Raw genomic sequence first — 23,843 nt, forward strand, 5'->3', positions numbered from 1 at the left:
GACAAATTCAACACCAAGATAAACTTGTCAGGTATGTGACACATCAGGGGTTAGTCTGCTCTCTCTCAAGATTTGTAAGCACATCTGGATGTATTAGTTGCCTTCATTTAATCAGCAATCATATAAGGCCTTAAATATTCTCATGGGAATATGCTAAGTGCTCTGTGGTTAAAGCACAGTACGGCACAGTCTGTGCTTGGGTGTACTTAAAAAAAAAAAAAATATATATATATATATATATATATATATATATATATATATATATACACACACACACACACACACATACATATATGTAGATGCAGACATTTGTGTACATAAACATGATTCATAAATTTATACTTTTAAGAAAGAAAGAAGATATATGTACACAGATGATTTTCATATAAGATGGAAACTGCCAGGGATTCGAAAATGAAGCAAAATAAGGCTCCCTCAGAGTTTGGAGTGATCATTATTTCATTCAGTGAGATCTCACCACTAACATTCTATCAAACTTATTCCTATGACAGTTATTTATAGTACTCTGCTACTAATTTTATATTGTTTCTCAGACCTCTTAAATTTCTGAAATGCTTCTAAACTTAATCCCAGCCAAAACTGTGTCTAAGAAAAACAGCTGAGATGACACTGGCTGATTGCTAGAAACACCATTAAGAAATAGGGGGATATAGATTACATATGTATATGTATATATATATATGGAGAGAGAGAGAGAGAGAGAGAGAGAGAGAGAGAGAGAGAGAGAGAACACATAATCTTTATCTAACCCAGTATTTCCCAAATTTGTACACAGAGCAATTTTTCATGGCACCTATATTAATGCTCCATCAAGACCACATATTGAAAAAAAGATGGGTCAGAATACAAAAATTTAGTCTTTGCAAACTATATATAAACACATAGATTTTGATCTATGAAGATATAATGTATTTATCTAAAACCTGTAGCCTAAACTCTTAAATTGAGATTGATTTTTACATAGTAATTTTTAGGTTATCATCTTAACTCTATACTCATTTTATTTATTTATTTATTCATTCATTTATTTTTATTTTGGGCAGGGAGAAGTACTGGGGATTGAACTCAGGGGCACTTGACCACTGAACCACATCCCCAGTCTTATTTTTTTTTTTATTTTATTAAGAGACAGAGTCTCACTGAGTTGCCTAGTGCCTTGCTTTTGCTTAAGCTGGCTTTGAATCTGTGATCCTCCTGCCTCAGCCTCCTGAGCTGCTGGGATTACAGGCATGCACCACCACACCCAGCTCTTAAAAAAACTTTTAAAAAAATCACCTATATTTGGTAATTACAATTCAATATATTGAGTAAATTTTTATAAACATAAGTTAGAATTTATTTCATTTTCTTGTATAAATGAAAATTACCTGAGAATCATAGTTAAAATATACATCTGAAGAACAAGGAATGGATATGAAAAACTTTCACGGAGAGGTGGTGTCCACATTACACGGGTAGCCTGAAATCAGTAAAATGCTCAATTTATGTCATGTTCCGTTACAACAAACATTATTAATTTAACACTTAAGGGTTGGCTTACTTAACTAATTTTAATACTAGGCTCAATAGATCCTATTTCTGTGTCTAAGAAAAACAACCGAGATGACACTAGTAGAGCTTCTCGGGTTTTGGAGCTCACTTCCACACAGCCATTAAGGAGAGAGTGATTAACTACCTATTCCAGAAATCAGTGAAAGATACTTCAGACCAAGCACAAGGAAACCCAAAGGCCAAAGAAGAGGGTAAGGATAGGGACTGTGAGACTCCTGGATCAGGTCCATCTGCCAGTCCTGCAGGCTTGATCCTGGAGTTTCAGGCTTTGAGGTGTGTACCTCTCCAAAAAATATGTAAACATATGTCACCTAGGGCATTTGTAAATACCAAGATTACCACTGAATTTATGACATACATCTTTAAAAGAGTTTACTGCAAATTTTAAAAACTGAAAAAAATCATTTACATGTTGATCACTAATATTCATCAAACTAACAGAGACACTAATAGAATGTGGAATTATATTATTTTCTTAAATCATACATGTACATAAGCTTTGTAATTATCCATATTTTGAAAATTTGGGGGTGTCTTTCTCAAACTAATGCATATAATAAATTATTCATTAAATTTTCATATATACTTTAACACTTTCTAAGACGTATGGGTGTATGAGTCAGAATTATAAAAAAAAAATTATCAAAGATTCTGAGGGCTGGAGATATAGCTCAGCTGGCAGAGTGCTTGCTTTGCATGCACAAGCCCCTGGGTTCAATCCCCAGCTCCACAACTAAAAAAAAAATGAAAAGGAAATTCTGGAAAGAATTTAAACTTTTTAATTTGCAAGAGTCTTTTATTATTCTTCTTCTAAGAAATAAAAATTGTAAACCTTCAAAGATTAATTATGTTAAAAAGTCAACTTGGGCTAAGAGTGTAGCTCAGGCAAGGCAGAGCACTTGCCTGGCATATGCAAAGCCCTGGGTTCATTCCCATCACTACACATGAACGTGTGTGCATGTGCACATACACACACACAAACTCAACTCGTACCACCAGCTGTCTGTCACACTCAAGTAAAAGGCTTTTTATGTTAACAGTTACCTGAATGACAAGGCATTCGTTTGCTTTAAGTTAATATATTTGAAGCATTTTATGTGCAATTTTTATTATTCCCTTATATAACTTATTAACACACTTACAACAGATAAAAAGACTTTTCTCCTATGTAATCTGTGCCATTCCAAAAGTTAGCAGTAAGATTCTTTTTTACTGCCACATCTTTGGCATATAATGGAGTTTGTTACATGATATATACTCAACATTTTGTCAAGTGAATCAATGATATTTCAAGTAAGTTTCTATGAGCTCTTTTTTAGGCAAATTATGTTGTTCTGGGATGAATTAGTAAGCTAATTTCTATCTTAAATTTAGCATTGTGTTTGAAAAGGGACCATGACATGATAAAAAGAAGTGAGACAGCTGGGTGGCAATGCCTCAAGTGAATGTCATCAGGCCTGAGGCCACTTCCATCCTTGGACATATGCAATGGCATAAGGTTTCAGTTATGCAAGATGAGTTAGTCCTACAGCTCTGCTGTTGTACAACATTTTATTAATAATGCTGTGTCACATACTTAAAAATTTTTTAGGAGAGCAGGTCTTACGTTTAGTGTTCATGACAATTAAAAGTTAAGTACATATTTTATAAATAGAATGGAAAGTGAGGATCTAAAACTACACAGATATAGAATGAGAAATGCAGCTACATCAGGTAGTGAATCTTGGATAAGAAACTAATCTCTCTAAAATTCACCATAATGTGTATGGTGAGGAAAAAAACTACTTCCAAAAATTCGTCAGAAATAAACAAAAGTAAAGTGAAGTGCCTGACTTGACAAGTACAGTGTTTCCTCTTTTCTAAAGAATATATGTGAATATTTACTAAAACCCATGCAAGATATTTCATATATTTAGTTCTAATGATTTAAAACTTTAAATCAACACAATTAAAATATCAACATACAACATAAAGTTCTTTAAAATATTGCAAAATTACAAATAATATGCAATTACATATTGTTTTAATGATATTTCTTTGTTCCTATACAGACCCTAATTTTTTCTAAAAACGAACCTCTCCATGGTTGAAAAAGAAGCACAGTACTGTAATTAGACCTCCTAACTGAGTCCCACTGTTTTATAAAAAAAAAAAAAGAGCATAGTTACAATTTATATATAGCAAGTTTTCCACAAAACTATGTTAAAATTTTAAATCATGGTTATCTGTATTTAAAATATAATAACAGTAAGCCATTACTTGTAAATAAAATTTAAATACCCAGGTAGTCAAAGTTTTAACCTTGAATGTATAAAGAGACAAAACAAACATATAATAATCTAAATTTTAAAATTTATTATATTTAAATATTTTCTGAATGATGATATAAGGTCTGAACATGATTATTTTTTAACAAACAGGTCAGCATTTCAGAGTCTGTATTCTTCAAAAAAATGTGAATGGAGATAAATTTTTGTCTTTTGAAATTGGATTTAAGGGACTGAAAGATACAAGAATCTAATAGCTTCATTTGATAGTAATTTCAAATTGTATAAGTAACTGCAATTATTCTATTGTTGAATCTGAAGTAAACAGTAATCAGAATACAAACATCAGATCAAGGATGGCTAATAATCATCAAAGATTAAGAGTCCTTCCTTCCTTCCTTCCTTCCTTCCTTCCTTCCTTCCTTCCTTCCTTTCTTTCTTTCTTTCTTTCTTTCTTTTTTTTTTTGGCAGAGGGTACCAGGGATTGAACTCAGAGGCACTCGACCACTGAGCCACATCCCCAGCCCTATTTTTTGTATTTTATTTAGAGACAGGGTCTCTGAGTTGCTTAGCACCTCACTTTTGCTGAGGCTGGCTTTGATCTCACAATCATCCTGTGGGTCCTGGGGATGAATGTGGCACTCAATGAGTGCCCCTGAGTTCAATCCTTGGTACCAAAGAAAAAAACAAAAATAAAAATAGGAAAACTAATGGGGAATCATTTGCTATAGACAGACTCACTAAAGGAAATTTAAAAAGGAAGAAGTTGAAAGAAGCAGTGTGAGAAACAGATGATTCATTCTAATAGGAACTAGGAGCATGTGAATGAATCAAACATTTGAAAACAAAAACAATGATAACATGGGCTGCTACGGAAAGGTAATAGGAATACTAAACTAGGGTACTAACATGTAAGATGTGAGAGGCTGTTTTGAAATATTGTCCTAAAATACTTCACATTGATCAGAAGGGAAAAGATGTCAGTTCATTTTAGACTTTCAAGTTAGATGTGCATGTTAACATTTTATGGTTAATTACTAACGGAATAAAAATAATCTACATTCCAAGTTAACGCCAGTGAGGGAGGGTGGCCAAAAATTCCCCCAAATTTCTATTTCTTTTGTTGCTCATATGCTATAATTCCTAGTCTCTTCACAGTTTGGGTGACATTTTTATAGCCAATATTGGTTATATCTATGTATTTCTTAAAGACTAGTGACTATTAATGCATTTGGTATTCTAGAATTTTGTAAGCAATTATAGAGACATATTTGCTATTTTTATGGACTTTTCTTCTTGGTTACAAGATGATTGCTGGAACTCCAAGAATCATAACTAAGTAAAAGCAGGAAAAAAGCAGAGAAGAGGCAGCTGAATTTGTTCTTTTGTGACAAAGACAATGCTACACTAGCTAAAACCATGGCTGATTTTGCCCTATTTTCCACTGGGAAAAGTTAGTTCATATGGCTCTCCCAAGAACTATGGAGAGTGAGGGCGAAACACAGGATTGTTATAATTAATTCCAACTATCATCAGAGACTGAGACCACTGCTACTCCAAATAAAACTGTGGTACTTCTATCAAAAAGCACAGGCTAACAGATGTAAGGGTCCATCATAAGTGATGTATAGTGTTTTTTTTTCCCATAGCTATCTTAATCTCACATTTACAGAGATTAAAATATGAAATAATTTTGCTATTAATGCCAACCAGAGTTCCCCTCTAATGCTATAGTAATTTTATGCATAAACTAGAGACATTTTCATTAAAAACTTTGTTAAGAAATCTTAAGCTAGTTTTTTAAATCCCCACACAGATAAAAGAGAGGCCTTTAAAGATATTTCTGTGACATTTTCAGTTTCTGGTTGTATTAATAATGGTTAAGCCTCTGAAAACAATCAAATGAATGTACAAACTTTCCTTCAACTAATCAATTAACATCATTAATTGTCCTTTTCATTTAATCAAGAAACATCAGCCAGTCCTTATAATCTCTTTGTAAGATCTTTTAATTCAGTAGTCTTACCTCAGGTATGTACCATATACGAAGAATAATCCCATCATTAGTCCATTTAAAATAAAAATCACAGCAACATAAAAGCAAGCGGGGTCTCCCAATCCTTTGAAAAGACACAAATTATTCAGTATTTAATGAACAAATGTTATAAAGCAATTGGGCATACTTTTCTTAGTGCTTTGTAATCAAGAGTTCATGAATCTGATGAAAGCATATACTTTCCAAATACCTGCTTTCTTTAATAGTTACAATAATCTTTACCCTTGTACATGTTTCTTTTTTTTTTTTTCTTTCCTTAGTACGGGGAATGGAGCCTAGGGCCTAGTATGTGCTAGGCAAACACTCTATCACCAAGCTACATTTCCAGCCTCTATAATGTATTATGTAGTTACATTTATGCTTTATTATAGTCACACTTATACTATGATGATTTGTTGGAATTTCACACTAGTTTGTCTGCAACTCTCTACAGAACCACTTCATGAATTCCAAGAAAAAAGCCATATCTTGTTATACTATTCATGTCTTTTGCCAAGCTCTGGGATGAATAAATATAGTACCCCACCTCAAGGAGCAACTTAATCCTATATGAGATGGTCCAGTTATTTGATTAATTATTGTATGTAGCAAGAATATTAACATATCTTGTATGTTAGATTGTGTTTTTATGTATAGCACTTTGTGTGTTTTATAATCATCATTTCATATAATTCTTAGATGAGATTTATAAGATTATTGGGATGGAAGTATTCTGTGTTGATATTGAAAAAAACAGAACATAGAAAATTACTTGCTAAGATGCGCTCAACTTGTTGGATCTGAAATCTGAAGTCTGGCCCATGTGATTCCTTCTTATTCCTGTCTACTCCTTTCTGCCCCCTGTAATAACTTCTCTGGTTTTACACATCTCTCTTCAATGCTAGACCACCCTAGCCTGTCACATGCTCTCTTCTCAATCTGCTTCCACTTCCTTCACCTCAATGATTATCTATATAGAGATGACTCCAAGTCTATCCCAGAATGCTCTTCTTATTCCTAATGTTATACATCCAGGTAGCCACTTGACATCTCCACTTTGAGGTCTCTCAATTACCACAAATATATCCACAATGAAATGTAGTGATTCAACCTGATACTTTTCATGTTTCCTACCATTCAAAGGAACTCAAGCTACAAACCAAGTAGGGTTACTTGGCTCTTCATTCTCCCTCTTCTCTCCCATCAACTGCCAAATCATGTTTATTCTACTTCCAGAATCTCTCTGAAATCCAGGGATTTCATAATATTTTTCTACAATTGCTTGCTGAGACCACAGCCTTCTTTTACCTGGCCTTACTGAATCCACCTGCACCTTATATTAATGGCCTTTCCATATAGCTGTCAAAGTCATGTCTAACATGTGAACCTATTAAAGTTCTTCAATAGATAAAGTACAAAATTCTTAACCAGCATCTGGCCCATCATGATCTGACCCTTGCATGCATTCCCAGCATCATTTCACACCAATTTTCTTCTCTATCTCTGTGTTCCACTTCTAGTCTTTCAGTTCCCTCTTGCCTCCGGACTTTTGAATATGTTGGTCCCTAATCTTGAAGCATTTCTATTTCTCTTGAAACATTTCTCACTCCTAACCTCAGCAAACTTTTTATCTCATTTGTAATATTCACCACAGTTCTAACACTTAAAAGCCTTCTAATAGTATACAGTTTATGAGATCAAGGACACGTGTCCACTAGTCAATTGCTATGTCCCAAATGTCAAACAATAACCTGTTTACTTATTGTGAACTTAGTAGGCATTTCTTGTGTTCCTATATAAGGTGATGGTTTTTCATCCCTCAGAAAAAGTTATACTTCTAATTGATTGAGTCATTGAGTCTTTTATTTAATGAGGCATTTTCTCCATTCCTTTATGTTGTAAAAAATATAATTTTCCCTCAGACAGCAGTTTAGTTTTAGATTTTATAAATGTCATGTAAAAGAATCAGTAAAATATTAGGGAAATGTAGATTTATTTTATATCTCAAGAGCTGAATGTTAAATGTAAATACAACTATACAAATGCATTTGTAAAATATAGTCAAGTAGTCATTCTGTGGAGAATCTAAAGAAAAAACAACTGTAAAAATGTTATGCAAGTAGATGTATATGACTTTGAATTAAAGTCTTTAGGGACTTGGATTGTAAAAGTGCTAGATTACAAGTATCTTAAATAGAAATGACTATTTACATGTTCTGAAAAACTGTTTAAATTCCAAAAATGTTTCTTTGACAAAGACACCAGTATAGAAGATACATAGGAAGAGCTTACTTAGAATTATTCATGGAATGTAAGCACACAATAAAGCAATATTTCTAATAAAATCAAGTATTGTATTAGAAATATTGTATGTGTAAGTATGTGTGCATAATTAAAGTTATATAATAACTATTACTAGCATTGTTGAATTGTTTAATCTATCCTCAACATTTACATACTGAAGTCATCAGAAACACTCTTTTTTTTTCTTCAGTATTATCTCATTCTGAAATGGAAAACTGATTTTTACTCAAGATTGCTTTACACTGGCCAGATGCGGTAGCTCGTGCCTATAATCTCAAAGGCTGTGGAGGATGATGCAGAAGGATCATGAATTCAAAGGTAGCCTCAGCAACTTGGCAAGGTCCTAAGCAACCCAGCAGTACCCTGTCTCTATATAAAAACTGGCTGGGGATGTGGCTCCATGGTTAAGCACCCCTGGGTTCAATCCCCAGCACCAAAAAGAAAAAAGATTGCTTTACATTGAAGTGTATTTATACTCAAATAAGGAAATACAGAGCCTTCTCAGAAATCTACTTGAAAGTGTAAAATAGTTATTGGGGTAAGACATTTCTAAGGTATTCTAGAGAAAAAAAATAATCACAGTAGTTTACAGTAATTGAGTCCTAACACTCTGAGATGTTTATGGAAACAGCAAGGACAGCACAGCAGCATTTTAGGAAGAAACATGCCTTCACAGCTTTGAACTTCGTTAAGAGGTTCTACTCTGGTGACATTCCAGCAGGTCTTAGTTTCTACCCCAAATAAATTCGTTATTCCCACGAATGTGCGATACCAGTAGGCTATGATTACCTATAAAAGATAAAAACAAGAAGAGAGAATGGAAGAAAATATACTCTCTTAAAATAACAATTCTTCCAAAACACCAATTTACGATGGTCACCTTTGACATTATAAATTTTCACAAGTTTATTTAAACCATTGCATCTAGGAAACAGTCATTTAAAAATTATATATGTAATATTTATATAATCAACTATAAAATCAAGTCTAAAAATATATAATTAAAATAAAACTAATAAAAATACTAAGTTTTACAGAACATTTAATAACATTTAATTTAGGTCTCTGAATTTATTTCCTCATTAAAATATATAAAATATAGTTTATAGCAGCACAATTCACAATAGCCAAGTTATAGAATGAGCCCACAGAGCCCTGCAGTAGATTAATGAATAAAAAAATGTGTCATATACACATAGTGGAGTTCTACTGAGTTACAAAGAAAAATGAAATTATGTCCTTTGCTGGCAAATGGATGGGATTGGAGAACATCACGCTAAGTGAAATAAGCCATATTCAGAAAGTTAAGGGTTTTTCTTTCATATGTGAAAACTAGAGAGAGAAAATAAATAAATAAAAATAGGATCCCACAAAATTAGAAGACCGACAGAATAAAGACAGTGAATAAAAGGAAAGTTGAAGGGGAAGTATGTACCAAAAAAATTAAAAATTTCAAATAATACCATTATAATAGTTTTTTAAAAGAAGTACCTAGGTATAACTATATACTAGAAAATAGCACTGCTGAATCAAATTAAAAATAATTATCAAAATAAAGACCTACATACCACAAACATGGATTATAAAATTTAATATTGTTAGGATGTCAGTTCTTTCTAACTATATTTATAAATCCAATGTAATCTCAATCAAATTCTAGCAAAAATATTTATTAAAAGTAACAAGCTAACATTTATATTAAAATTCAATTCTGAGAAGAAAAAAAACTGGAAAACCTTTTTCTTTCAAAATTTATAATAAAACATGGTATTGGTATAAATAGAGAAATTAACTGAACAACAGAGTCCAGAAATGGATCAAAAATAATATGGTCCATTTTCAATAGATATGCTAAGACAATCCAACAGAGAAAAGAATTATCACAATGGAGCACAAAGAAACTTTTTTGTGTTACAAAGATGTTTTATAACTAGACCATCATGATGGGTATATAGTTTCATAGATTTGTCAAAACTCAAAGAACTACACACTCAAAATGAGTGTGTTTTATTGCATTACTGTAAATTATACCTCAACAAAGCTAATTAAATCAAAAGAAGTCAGAATGCAAGAAGACATGCTCAGCACATCTCACTAAAGATAACTACACAAAAATATTAATAATGCCAAAGGTCAATAAGAAAACCACCACCAAATAGGTGACAAAGATTTATACAGGTGACTGATAGACAAAAAATCCAAATGTCTATTACACATGGCAATATATTTAACCTCACAAATAATAATAGAAGTACAAATTAAAACAAAAACATATCCCAGCTAAAAGAAGAGATCCGATTATTTGAAATCTAAAGGATATGAGAAAAACTGATTTCTACACAGCAGTGTGAATTGCTGTATTTTCTTGAGAGATCTGTTTAACAATATTTGGTGAAGATGACAAAGCACATATACTACAACATAGCAATTACACTTCTATGTGTATATTCTAGAGAAAATTTTGCACACATACAGGAATAAACACATACAAGAATATATATTTTAAAACTGGAACAGAAAGATTGGAAATAATTTAACATGTACACATAGGGAAATGTATAAACAAAATTTAGAATTTATAAAAATGGTTAAAATTAAAGGAATAAATATATATACACACAATTTAAAAATCTAATGCTGAGAGGAAAGACACAGTGAGTATAAGGGCATTTATGAAGACCTAAAAATATACTTTAAAAATCCTTAAAATAAGAGATTGGATGAATATGCACATCAAATTAATGACAAAGGAGCAAACTGGACTGTTAACAAAACAAAGGTGACTTCAATGATATTTATTAATACTTATTTTAAAATTCTGAAGCAAAAGATGACATTTACATATTCTAAATGGTTGATTATACATTTCTGATATTATTCTTTTTAGTTTCTATAATTTTAAACATTCCAAAATCAAAATAATAATTTTTAAACCTACAAAAACATGAAGGACCAAAGATACTAACTTTGAATTCATATTCTGGATTTTGAGATAACTTTAATCCAAAAAGCAAGGTTTACCTCCTGATAAATAAATTTAGCATTTATCTTGAGTACAAAAATTGAGTTTACAAATTTTCTGTTGTTTCTCAAATTTCTAGAGTTGGCAGACTCCCATGAAAAAAAAATTAAAGTTGTAAAAATTGTAAAGTAAACAATGGAAAAGAATATTAATATAACCTTTCTTTTTTCTTTCCCCAGCCCTGGGGATGGAACCTAGAACCTCCCACATGCAAGGCAAGTGTTCTACCATTGAGCTGCACCCAAAGCTCCTTAAATCTTACTTCAGTGATGTAACTCCAAAGTCACTGCTCTGATCACCATTTTCACTGCCCCTCCATGTGGTCCTCACAGCCACCCATTCAGTCTCCAGAGCCAACAAACCCATGCAGAACATATTTTGGTTCTCCTGACTCTTTCCCATTTGGCTTGTCTTTTATCCTGGTCCTAACTTCATACTAATGTTCATTTTTTAAGTTCATGTGGGCATGGTTTATGTGGACTTTGAATATTAAGGGAGAAATTTTTGGTACTATGCTCAACTACAAGAATATTTATAATCAATAAACCTGAAACCCACCACCCAATTTTCTTGTAGTATCATTATATTTTATGCCTTTATTTTAAAAAATTCTCTCTACAACTATTATTTGTCTCAAAATATTACTCACCTCTGGATAAAGATGGAAGCGTTTCACTGTATTAATTACAAGGGGATACTCAGTAAGCCTATCATTCATAATCATCCACAGTCCTTCCAAAAATGAAGGTGCTTCAATAATGGTCTTGAAGTAGGAATAATAAAGTCCCTTTATTTAAAAAAAAAAAAAGGCACAGAGGTCAAATACAAATAAAACTTTAAAATATTTTGACATTTCCTTTTAGAACTTTTTTTCTGAAGCAAAGGTCAATAATAAGACTTTTTAATTACTCCTTGATATTACATTAGTAGACTTAAAAAGCAAGATTTTTCAGATATTGCTTTACTATTCTATCAGGTTTTCTGAGTGCTTAAAGTTTTTCAAAATGAAGAATTTTAGGGATGGTCTTTTCTAATAGGGCCTTAACATATATATACAATATACTTTAAATTTTACCAAATCTGTTGTGCCCACAGTCCTTGGATTGTTGGCATATGATGAATTTTATCATAAATGGGGATGCTTCTGTGACCCTATGCAAATTTTGCATATGAAAAATTTCCTTTTTTCCTATGCTTTTAAGAAATATCACATAATGATCATAAACACAGCTTGAGAGTGGAACTTCATGCTTCCTGCTTATTTCATACCTCTATCATCACTGCACAAAGTGACAGCTAAATGTCATTGACTTTTGCTCACAAATGCTGTATATTGAAAAAAGAATTATTTTAACATATCATTTCAGCATGTGAAATAATGGCTTCATTAGGATAGTAAAAGTGCCTTTGATTTAAAATTCAAGCATTTTTTTAAAGCACGATTTTTCATATCACTTTGTCAACTTGCTATTTTCAAATAAGTTAGAAAATAAAGAACTGCATGATTTATAAAAGGAAATAAAGGTCTACATTGTTTGTAATAATACACTCTGGCCCCAAAATAATAAAAATAATTTCAACTTTAGACTCATTCTTCCTTCATCCAACTATTTTATTTTTTTACACACAAAATATCTTTTATTCCAAATTATACAAAACCAAAACCCCAAACAAGTATTACTTATAAGATCCACTGATATTTATTTTTAAATAATATTACATAAATTTAAAAAATCTGAGTTCACTCAAATTTGCCAGTAAATGATTAGTTTTTTTGCTAACTATGCTCAACCAAGTTGTAAGAACAAACAAAACATCCACATTAACACTTTACAGGTTTTGACGTGTGATAATACCTAGATATTAGGCAGCAGCCAATAAAAACATCAATATAGTTTTCATTCATCAAAGAAAATATTATTCAAGTTTCCAAAATAAGCTTGAGTTATTTGGAGTTTGAATTTTTTCAAAAGGCCAAGTTAAAATATAAGAACAAATAGTTTTCATTTAGTGGGAACTGAAATCAATGTGTGTACTTCCAATCAAATATCTGTCCCAGGGAACATGATTCATTTTTAAGAGTCAAGCCAAACCTTTGCTGCCTTCGCTGCTCCAATGCTTCTGTGTGCTTTGCTCAAACCCAGCAACACCCCCCTCACCCCACCCTCACACACACCAGGCCTTTGTTTGTCCCTGTGGTGCTGGGGATCAAACCCAGGGCCCTGCACATGGTAGGCAAGCACTGTACCACTGAGCTACACCCTCAGCCCTTTTCCCCTTTCTTTTCTCTCACTATGCCTTCAGCCTTTTTTTCTGTTCTGGTTGATCCATACTGGGACAGTCCATGGTGGTCTAGAAGAATCTTTTTGTCTCTCCATTTATCAGTCTCCATTTTCATTTCATCTTTTTCATCTTTTACCAATATATTGCATTTTTCGTGGCCCTGTTTGGGTAACAACAGTTGCTATCTCTTGAATATCTTTCATTAAAACATTACTGTATACTTTGAGAAATATTTTAAGTCTATTATGCTCCTTTGGAGTACTTTTTTTTTTTTTCCAGCAGTCATCTTCCCTTTCTACTTACTCTGTAAGCTTTTAGCCATTTACATCATACTCACTGGAATTCAACTACCTAATTTTTGATAGGCCAAACAACACTAATGGGTCCTCAACTGAAGATCTGTTTTAGCTCATCTCTGATTGGCCATTTTCTCATAGTTTTGATTGTCAAAATATCAGTTCATGGAAGTATTTTCCTTTCAGTGCAGAAAGACAAGCAACACAACAATTAAGAGATATTTAATATGCAAAAGACTGTATTTAGGAAAGCAATGTATATATTTAAATAAGTTATTGATAACAAGATATTATTTTGTTATACATGCTTCTGTTCATTTTCCCCCTTTGTTTTCACTAAAACCCTATGAGGAAACTATTATTTCTACTTAATAGATGAGATGAGAAAGATAACTGATTAGCCATCAAACAATGAAGCACATTACTGCTGAGTCCTGTGATCTGTCACCAAAGCCCACACTCTGCCACAGCTACCATCTTTATTTAATAATAGTTTATATCCTGTCACAGAAATATAACTTTTTAAAATATTCATATCTTAAAATATGCTATGCAAATACTTATGAATCAAATTCTTCAAAACTTTACAGGTGTCAGAAAGATGAAAATAAACAAGAAGTGGCTAAAGGACCTAATATTCTGGAAATTTATAAAACAGAAATTAGACACAAAAATTCATTTCCATTCCTAATAAATTTCTACTTTACATTCTTTCTATTTTTAAATCACAAATGAATTCATTAGAAGATAGAGGCTAACCATTTCAGTGCGAAAAGTCATCTCTCGTTCCAAAGATGAGAGGTGAGAAAAATGACGGTCATTTTCAAAAAGTGATATTAAATGTATCCTAGGGAAAAAATGAAATATAATAAGAACGGGTGTCAAACCAATGCTAAAACATTTTTAGGTTATAGCTAAAGTAAGAAAGCCATATAAAAAATAAATTTTTATAATAAATACTAAGATAATAGTAGAATTGTTTACTAACTTACATGTTTGGGGCATTTATAATCCAGTGTAGCACATATGTGAAATTTATTAACTTAGTTCTTAAACTTATTTCTATGTATATCCAAAATTCCTCCAATTCTCTCCTCCCTTCCTTCCACCCTAGGTTTCTAAATCAGAACACTGGCAAGTTTTGTTTTGTTTTGCTTTTTAAGTTTAAGAAGTGATTCAAATGTACCAGGTTGGGGAAATACCTTTATTAACTGTTGAAAAGTATTCAGAATATAATTTTAAGTAAAAATAGATGAAATTGATTTTTAAAGAAGTATAGTATCATATAATGGATCAACTTTAAAGTGCCAAAGAACACAGAACTATACTTAAAAGATATTTTAATAGTGCAAATCAATAGCTGTAGACAATGACAAAATATGTGATAAATAAATTAATTGCAGTTAACATTTATTCGATCCTTAATTATGTGGTGCTTTCCAATGACGTTGAAAATAAAGCAAAATTCCATCCATCAACTTGGTTTTCCACTCCCCCTTATTTACACGTGGGTCATATGTCAGGAGACTAATATCAGTAAGAATCCTTCCTACCATTATAGCTAACATCAAAAGCTTCCTGAAGACACAATGACCAGAGCAGCACTATTCCAACAGAACACAGCATCCATACTTCCCCAAAGTAGAAATCTGAGCTCAGCTGAGACAAAAATATTCCAGATGGAAAATATTATTATTTTACAGATGATTTTTACAAATAGATCACTTTTGTAAAATAAAATGCCCATGCATAGTAAAAGGCTCAAAGTCATTTATTTCTGCCTTTACTACTACTAGAGTCTTTCTCTTCGATTCTACCTGCTCACCAGTTGACAAGTATTAATAAAATTTTATCTCTAAACTCATGTCACTTAACAACACATTGATACTCTAAAGTAAGAAAGTATTTTAGTTTAAGCTACAAAATACACTAGGAAACTTAAATATTTAAGGAAATACAGTGGGGAATTCTTTGGTAAAGCCAGAATATTTAAATTTGTAAGTAACTATTCTCATAATTAATCTATTTTATAAATTCTGCTTCACATATGAGATTTATTAAAAAATAACATTTATAAATTGGTACACATAGAGATATTCCATATACATGGCTAGAAGTTATGTTTTACTATATGAAAATATTGATGGCAAGTTATAAACCAAATTTTTTTATTTATTCCAAAAGAAAACTAAATCTTACCAGTGCAAAATTCCCACAATAGCAGCTGGAAAAAGAAAAAAAAAGGAAATTAAAAGATGCTTTACCTGAAATACCTTTAAAACAAGTATTTCAAATGCATTTGCTTACATGTCCAGAGAGATAGAAAATAAAGATAGATGGCCAGCTACTTCTGGTTCATGTGAACATAGGACACAAAACAAATTGCAAATCACACTTACCTTTTGCAAAGGGACCTTGACAACTGAGCAAAGGGGGAGACTTGAAAGGTTTATATATGCCTCTTAGATAATTTGTAAAGTGATGAAATACGTGCTTTTGAAACTTTTTGGTTTTTTTCAGTATTATTTTCTATTGTCTCTTATTCTCTATTGTGTAAATTTTAAAAAGGAAGTAAATAAGTACACCAGGCTCAGATTTTTTTAGAAAAGACTTAAGCCAACAGGAACCACTCTAGAACACTGTCCCTTGGGCTCATCAGAAAATGGTTAAATGTAGAAAATCATTTCTTAAGAGCCCATTTGAAAACCCCATTATGCAATTCAAACCTTGAGGAAGTGTCAGCTCTTTGTGAGTTCCCAGATCTAGGTACCTCTAAATGGCCCATAACATGCACCCCGTGCATGAGGCTTTACTAGAGGGCTATGAGGTCCGATAGGGACTCTTTAGATATGGAGTTTTTAAAGAGCAACAAACATAGTCTGTGCCCTCTGGTGACCAGAAAGTTGCTTTTTATAAGAATACCATGGAGCTGGGGAGAAGAAAGGGGTGAGAAGGGGTGGGCAGTGGTGGAGGAGGCAGAACAAGAATACCACAAACCCTACCGTTCTCAAAGGGTTCAGCAGCTTTACTTGAATTAATGTTCTTTAGGTTATTGTAATCCTTTGGCTAATTTCTGAAGTTATGAAAAAGTTGATTTTGATAATCTCCTAAATATCTTCCTTCTTGTCAGGGAGAAGTGAATTTACTATTTCAGAAGTCCTGCCTTCCTTCTAAGACTTTGTAATAATTCTAATGGTTGCCCCAAATATACTTAGCAAGTCATCTTAAAAACCACAAACATTAACCCCTTTAAAAATTTAAAACTTACTCAAATTGGCTAATAAAATAAATGCAAGTTATTCAATAAAGGAATTAAAAATTACAATGATGAAATCCCCAATCATGTTTCTCCAGCTCTTTTTTCATATTACTATCCTGGATTCATCTTAAATAATTTCCACAAAATTTACCTGCTTTATATCAGGATGGGTAAACTGCAGCCTATGGTTTGTTTCTGTACTTTCCACAAGCTATAAATGGTCTTTATGTTTTTAAAAGGTTGTAAGAAAAAAAAAAAAGATGAAGATACTGAGCAGGTGGCACATGCTTGTAAACTCTAGAGGCTAAGGCAGGAGGACCGCAAGTTCAAAACCAGTCTCAACAACTTATCAAGGCCCTAAGCAACTAAGCAAGACCCACTCTCAAAATAAAAAAATTTAAAAAGGGCTGGGCATGTGGCTCAGTGGTTTAGTGTCCCTGGGTTCAATCCCTGGTACCAAAAAGAAGATGATGATATAATGGACACTATTTGCCCTGCAAAGTTTGAAATATTTACTCACTGTTTATACATTTGTTAACATTTCCTATCTAATGTAGTCTGAGTCACCGTTCTCTCTAAATTGGAAAAAGATGCCCATCTGATAAGGCTTCATGAACTTTAAGAAATACAGTAACTGTACTACTCAACTATATTTGTACTCTCTTATTCTCCCGAAAATGAAATGCATTGGCAAAAATTCTTAAAAATAATATTTTAAGTGGAAAAGATCTACCAAAAGATTCTACCAAATCCATCAACCTTTTCAAAGATCCTCAAAAGTCTTTGTGTAACTCTCTCCCCCTCACCCTATATTCCACACCTCCCCCCCCACAAAGGACAAACATGGGTATAATATACAGTTTTCCTGGTGCATGAAGTGCTTAGCATTAGGCCTTTACATAGTGATTAAAAGTATGTCCCTACACCCTGTGTCTATCAGTCTCACCCTGAGGGTGACCCAGTCTTCAACTTGACTGAAACAAACACCAAGGGCCACCAGCACTCCCAACTGCTTTTACCTCCACTTCAACATTTCTCTACACAGTAATCCTTGTTTTTTCTATTCTCTACCACCTCGGAAGAGAAAGTCTCTCTCCTTTTTTCCCTAGTTTCTCAAGTTTGTGTTTTTAATTCCCCCTTCTCAAACATTCTAAAACGTTGCTCCATCAATTATTTCCTTTCTTGGGTCTTTCATTTGTTGATCTTTCATTTTCCTAGAACTGAAAACACTTCCCTTAAGGTAAGAACCCTTCCAAGAGTGGAACATGACCGCCCCTGTTTCTCTCCCATTTAATGACAAGACTCTTGGCCACTTTTCTCCTTTGAAGTTCCCAAACTCTTTAAATAACCAATGACCTCTTAGTTATCAAAATCAACGCTCTGTTTCAATTCCTATGCTCTTCCATCTTCCTGTAGCATTTGATCAGTTTCTTGGATTTTTTTTCTCTCATCTCTGTCACACCAAATCTCCCCATTCTATTTTCCTAAAAACATTTTATACATTTACCTGTTTTTTTTTTCCTTTTCTTCTCATCCTCTGAAACTAAGTTTAAAAGTTTTCTCCAGGTCTCTTTACTGTATCCCCCTTTCTCTCGCCACATTGGTATCTCTTGGCAATCTCAAATTCTCAATGATCATTTCTACACTAATTATTACCACATCCATGATCTTCAAACCTGAACTTTCTCTCTCCCTCCACCTCCCTCAGTTCCTGTTCTAACCACCTATCTTGTCCTGTCAATCTCTGTCTGGCCCTCCCCATTCCTACATGCTAAGACCATTATAGCCATTCTATTTCCTTTTCTATGTCCAGCCCAGTGTCCACCCTGCTGCTGAGTGAACCTCTGTGAAGCATATGCCTCATCAAATCATTCTCCAATTTGAAAGTCATTCAGTGCCAACACAGTGAATGTACTAATATGCCACTGAATTATACCCTTTCAGGTGGAAATTTCAAATTATCTCCTTAAAAAATGTTTTTGAAGAAAAGAATCAATCAGTGCCTTCTTACTAATAAATAATAGAGGTCAAATGCCCAACCCTCGGCCTTGATTTGGCTCTTCATGGCCAATCCCAATCAACCTTTTCAATTTACTTCCTACTTTCTCTTTTTTCCACATCTTTCCTTTCAGCCTAATATGGCTTTCATGTAGTCTTACTTCCACAACTTTAATCATACAGTTCCATCAGCCTCTAATACTTGTTCTCAGCTCCGTACATCCAAATATTGGCCCTTTGTGACAATTTGAGCCCCAATTTTCCCCAACAGTGTTTCCTGGTCTCCTTTCTCACTCCCAGCCCTAAAATATTAACTTGTTCTTCTAAGCTCCCATAACAACTGATATCGTCTGTCATTACTGCACCCAACACTCATCAGGTGCCTCTTAAGGACCAAACTTCAGTGCACTGGAACTTGGATTTGGGAAAATGGTGTGGTTTCCAAACCCATGTTGATTCTGGATGTGGAATATGTCTACTGACATAATTAGAAATGTGATAAAAATCTAAACAAAAACTACCATTATTTCTCAAGTATTGTTATCACTCATGTGCAGAGCTTCCACTAACCTGGTGGAAAAGAAAATACAATGACTCGCATTAAAAGACATTTATCTATGTCTCAATTTATATTGGTATTCAGTCTGACCAAGGATTGGGTTCAAAATAGAGACAACAATAACATTTAAGTTATATCCCAAACTACAAAAGATGAAGGAAGAAAACTATTTCAAGTACCTAAATAAGACAAAATCCCTAATTTTAAGCATGGAAGCACCACACCAGACGGAAAGTAAATGGGTATCAGCACTGGGTCATCTTTGTCCAGTCTGACCCTATTTTCAATATCAATGATGTCAACTAATTTGAAAAAACACTTCCTTCGTTTTGCTTTATTTAAGATGAAGAGAAGCATAAAATATCTTTACCTCCCACCCAAAAAATCTTGCCAATCACTTTTACAAAGTGTGAGAATTGGCTTCCTAGGTTAAATAATATTTTATTGACACAGAAGTGACCACTAAGCCCAAAAATCCTATTTTAACACAAGAAGTAAGGAGGCTGGGAATTCTTGGCAAGTGCTTCTCCAGCGCTTGGATCTCATCATTATTGCTGCTAGGAACCCACAAACGCTTGTTAAATTCTTCTCCATTAAGACTCAAGAAAACCACTTCAAATCTTTCTAGGCTCCAAGGGAAAAGCCTAGCACCGCGGGACCCTGGCAGGAGCGCCATCAGACTCCTTCCAAGGGCTCTCCTGCCTGCTCTGCTCACCTATGCTGAAGGTGGTCCTGCTCGAGACCTTAAGGGTCTGCAATACGTGCACCTTTTCGCGGACCTGTTCCAGGAAACAGTAGAGAAATTGAAAGCGGCCGAAAAGTAGTGTTTTGGCGAGCTGTTCCAGATGCAAGCAGTTTTGCGCGTTCAAATTTCGGATCTTCCGCGGCGTGTAATCCCGGGAGCCCCCTGGCAGGTTTCTGCCGCTTAGGGACGAAGGCTGCAGAAGCAGCTCCGGCTTTTCCATCTCCTCCTGCAGCTCTTTTTCCAACTCGGGCTCCCCGGCTCCGGCTCCGGTGGCCTTGCGCCGCCGCTTCGACTGCAAGGCGGGAGTAGATTCAGGTGGCTCTGAAGTCGCTTCTTTGAGTTTACTCCTCGTTTGCCCGACCATTTTCTCATAGTCCCTGTTCGGATGGAGCTGGGTCTCTCTAGGCAGCGGGCCCAGCCGACTCAGGCGAGGTCCCGAGGGGCCTGACTGGCCTCGCAGCCTCAACGACTAGTCCTCGCCGCCGTTGCGGGCTTCCCAGTCGTCATGGCAACCGCGAAACGTGGAGGGTGGGGGCGCGAGCCTCGCTGCTTCGCGCCACCCGCGCGCACAGCCTCGGCGCAGCACCCCGGCGCTCGCCACCTCCCAAGAGCAGCGCTCCACGCCAGCTGCACGCGCGAGCCACCCACGCGCACCGCCTCCCGAGCACAACCCTGCGCGCCTCCAGCCCCGCTCGCATCCAGCCCCCACGTGCCATCCCACGAGCGACGGGTACCCAGCCCGCGTGAGTCAGGAGATGTCACCCCACAGCCTGAGGTGGACGTGTGTAATGTGATACCATGGTTTTCGCCTTACTATCCTTTATTGGAGTTCCACCAGGGGCGTCAGAATTCCTCTGCCATAGAAGGGTTGTGTTCAAGGCGTGCAGCACTTTCCTAAATCAGTCTTTACCCAGGACCAACTAAGAGGTGCGCGCTTGTTGTCACAGTCACCACACCATCCCATGGAGGCCTGAGTGGCTGGTACAGATGGACGGGAGAGGGTGCGGGGTGGCATATTCCATGTCCTCTGGCACAGTCCATAATGCAGCAGTCATACTGCTTCACGTTCCATCTGTTTTGTTTCGTTTCGGGTTTTTTTTGTTTTGTTGTTTTTTTTTTTTTTTTTTTTTTTTTTTTGTCGAGGAGATTTAACTCCCTAATCCCCAGTTCCCCGTCAGAAATATAAATCACTGTAGCCAGGTTAGTGACCCTAATGCAACACCGTTTAGAAATGTTCATGGCTCCACATAGCCCATAAAGCGTAAACTCCCTGGTTTGCTCATCAAGCCTTCAGTAATCTGCCCACATCTACCTTTTCAACTTTCCCATTTCCCAGACGCTGATCTTCCATTCCAGTCATTCCAAGTGAGAGGGCCACAGCAGGAGGCTCTGTAACTGGCTTTTTAAAAATCCTTTTCTCCCTGCCCACCTGAATTTTGTCACCTTTGGGCTGCAGTAATTACTCCTTCTCTGAGAGTCTAGAGCTCTTATGGACAAGTATTATTCATCTGGATACTAGTTTAAATTCACTAAGCACAAAAATAAAAATATTTAAAAACACCCAAAGTTCAATAAGTACTATTATGGTCAATGTGTTGTTTTACAAGGTTGGTTGTTATTGTTTCTCCCCAGGGAGCATTTCTACATTCCTGTACTGTGGGGTTTTTTTGTTTGTTTGTTTGTTTGTTTGTTTTTGTTTTTGTTTTTATGTTTTGGCACTCAACTTATAGGAAATTGCAGATCAGGGATATAGTAATTTGCCCAATTTTTAACAGCTAGTAAATTCTACCTGTTCAGTACTGAGTTTAAAATACAAGGTATTTATGAGTGGTTGGTAAAAGTGTTCTTGAATGAATACACAAAATAGAATACTTTATGTTTTAATATTTTGGAACAATAAAGGCAGTGCAGTAATTGTATTTTTCGTTTTGAATCAGATATATAGTAAACATAGGATTAATTAATAGTGTTTGGCACTCTTCTAAATCTTTTACATAGAGGACCCTCATAGGAAAATCAACAGTGTGACATTGAGCTAGTAATTTAGCCACTCTAAGATTAATTTCTTCATTTGAAAAATGAGTGAAGTTCATACATCTTACTGAATGGTATCACTGAATGAAATAATGATCGTAAACCACCTAAAACCTAGTGCATACTTAATTAATGTTACATTACCATGTTTTAGATGGAATATTTTATGGGATGCTGGAGAGTATTACTTCCAATTAAAATTTTGCTCACCTGGATTCATAATCATCAAGTTATATATTAGTTCTATTATTGAACAACACTACATGTTCTAAGTTCATTAGTTAACTGAGAAAACTGAAACAGTTGCCTAAATAGTTATGTGTTCTGTTACTAAACAGAGCAGATCTGTGTGTAAGAGGGAAATCATGACATTTATTTTATCCACAGTTCATTAGAATCATGCGTATTTTCATCTTTTTATATCTTCTGTAAGAATGATCTCTTTTGAACCTAGTTATCTTAAAAAGTTATTTGAGTCACATTTCAGCTACATGCTTATTAACAATAACAACTTAAACCAATATTCCTGATATTTCATTCTGTTATAAAATAATTTAAATAGCACAATATAATTAGATATAATGCAATATATTTCTACATTACCTTATGTTGTTAGAAATGAAGATGCCTCATGATACATCAACTGATTTTCCTTGCATAAAGATTTCTAATCCAGTCATATGTATCTAAAACTTGCCTATTTGTTCCCTTTGTCTTTTAGTAAGGTAATTGGTAATTTTTTACCAAAAAAAAAAAGCAACTTAACTATGTAACCAGCAGGTGGCAATAATGACCTGTAAATCAGAATTTTAAAACATTTTAGATAGTTTTAAATGAATAAATTAAAATTTTTTGAAAAAGAACAAAATCACTATTATTGTAATGAATCAGTTTACTAAATATGAAATGTAGGGAAATCCTAAATGTAAACCCACATAATAACAATTATATAGCATATTTCCTGTATGAAAATCATTAAGATAGTCATTATGATCAATAGTTTTCCAAATAATAATGACTGTGTTTTAGTTGGTTCAGAAAAATTGTCTATAAAATTTCAGTGCTTTAGCTTTGCACAAATACACAGATACAAATTTAAATTAAGCTTAGCTACATCAATATCTACCTTGATTATGTGGACCAATTTAGATAGAAGGAATTCAATGAACACCATTTTGAAAATGTTATAAACTTTGCACTTTTAATTTGATCATTTAAAATCCTGCTTTCACTTTGATTGATATTATTCTGCATGAAAGATGGTTTTGTGCTACTTCTCACAAAATGCTTTTTATGGTGCAATGAGTTGGAAATGGCATCAATATATTTATCTTTAGTCTATCAAAATTAGTTGTCTTCCAAAATGCTGGCAAAATTCTTAGGATCGCACAATTATGTGAACTGCACTTAAGCTACATTTCAAATCTTTTAGATAATTTTACTTTTTAGTTTTACTCACTTTAATTATA

The 23,843-nt window shown here is 34.2% G+C and overlaps 1 protein-coding gene across 2 annotated transcripts in view; it reads right to left on the minus strand.

Annotated features, from left to right (window-relative positions):
• Dpy19l2 (dpy-19 like 2) overlaps positions 1-20,704 on the minus strand; it is a 70,653-nt gene extending 49,949 nt beyond the window's left edge. For both annotated transcript variants that reach the window (XM_026387620.2, XM_077796780.1), the window contains exons 1-8: positions 20,311-20,704; positions 15,979-16,003; positions 14,539-14,626; positions 11,850-11,987; positions 8,847-8,967; positions 5,866-5,959; positions 3,649-3,706; positions 1,389-1,480 (exon numbers count right to left, since the gene is read on the minus strand). In XM_026387620.2, the coding sequence (XP_026243405.2) occupies positions 1,389-1,480; positions 3,649-3,706; positions 5,866-5,959; positions 8,847-8,967; positions 11,850-11,987; positions 14,539-14,626; positions 15,979-16,003; positions 20,311-20,704 (1,010 nt within the window). The remainder of the gene's footprint in view (positions 1-1,388; positions 1,481-3,648; positions 3,707-5,865; positions 5,960-8,846; positions 8,968-11,849; positions 11,988-14,538; positions 14,627-15,978; positions 16,004-20,310) is intronic.
• Positions 20,705-23,843: the final 3,139 nt, after the last annotated feature.

The sequence above is a fragment of the Urocitellus parryii genome, chromosome 3, assembly GCF_045843805.1.
Source record: "Urocitellus parryii isolate mUroPar1 chromosome 3, mUroPar1.hap1, whole genome shotgun sequence".
Lineage (NCBI taxonomy): Eukaryota > Metazoa > Chordata > Mammalia > Rodentia > Sciuridae > Urocitellus > Urocitellus parryii.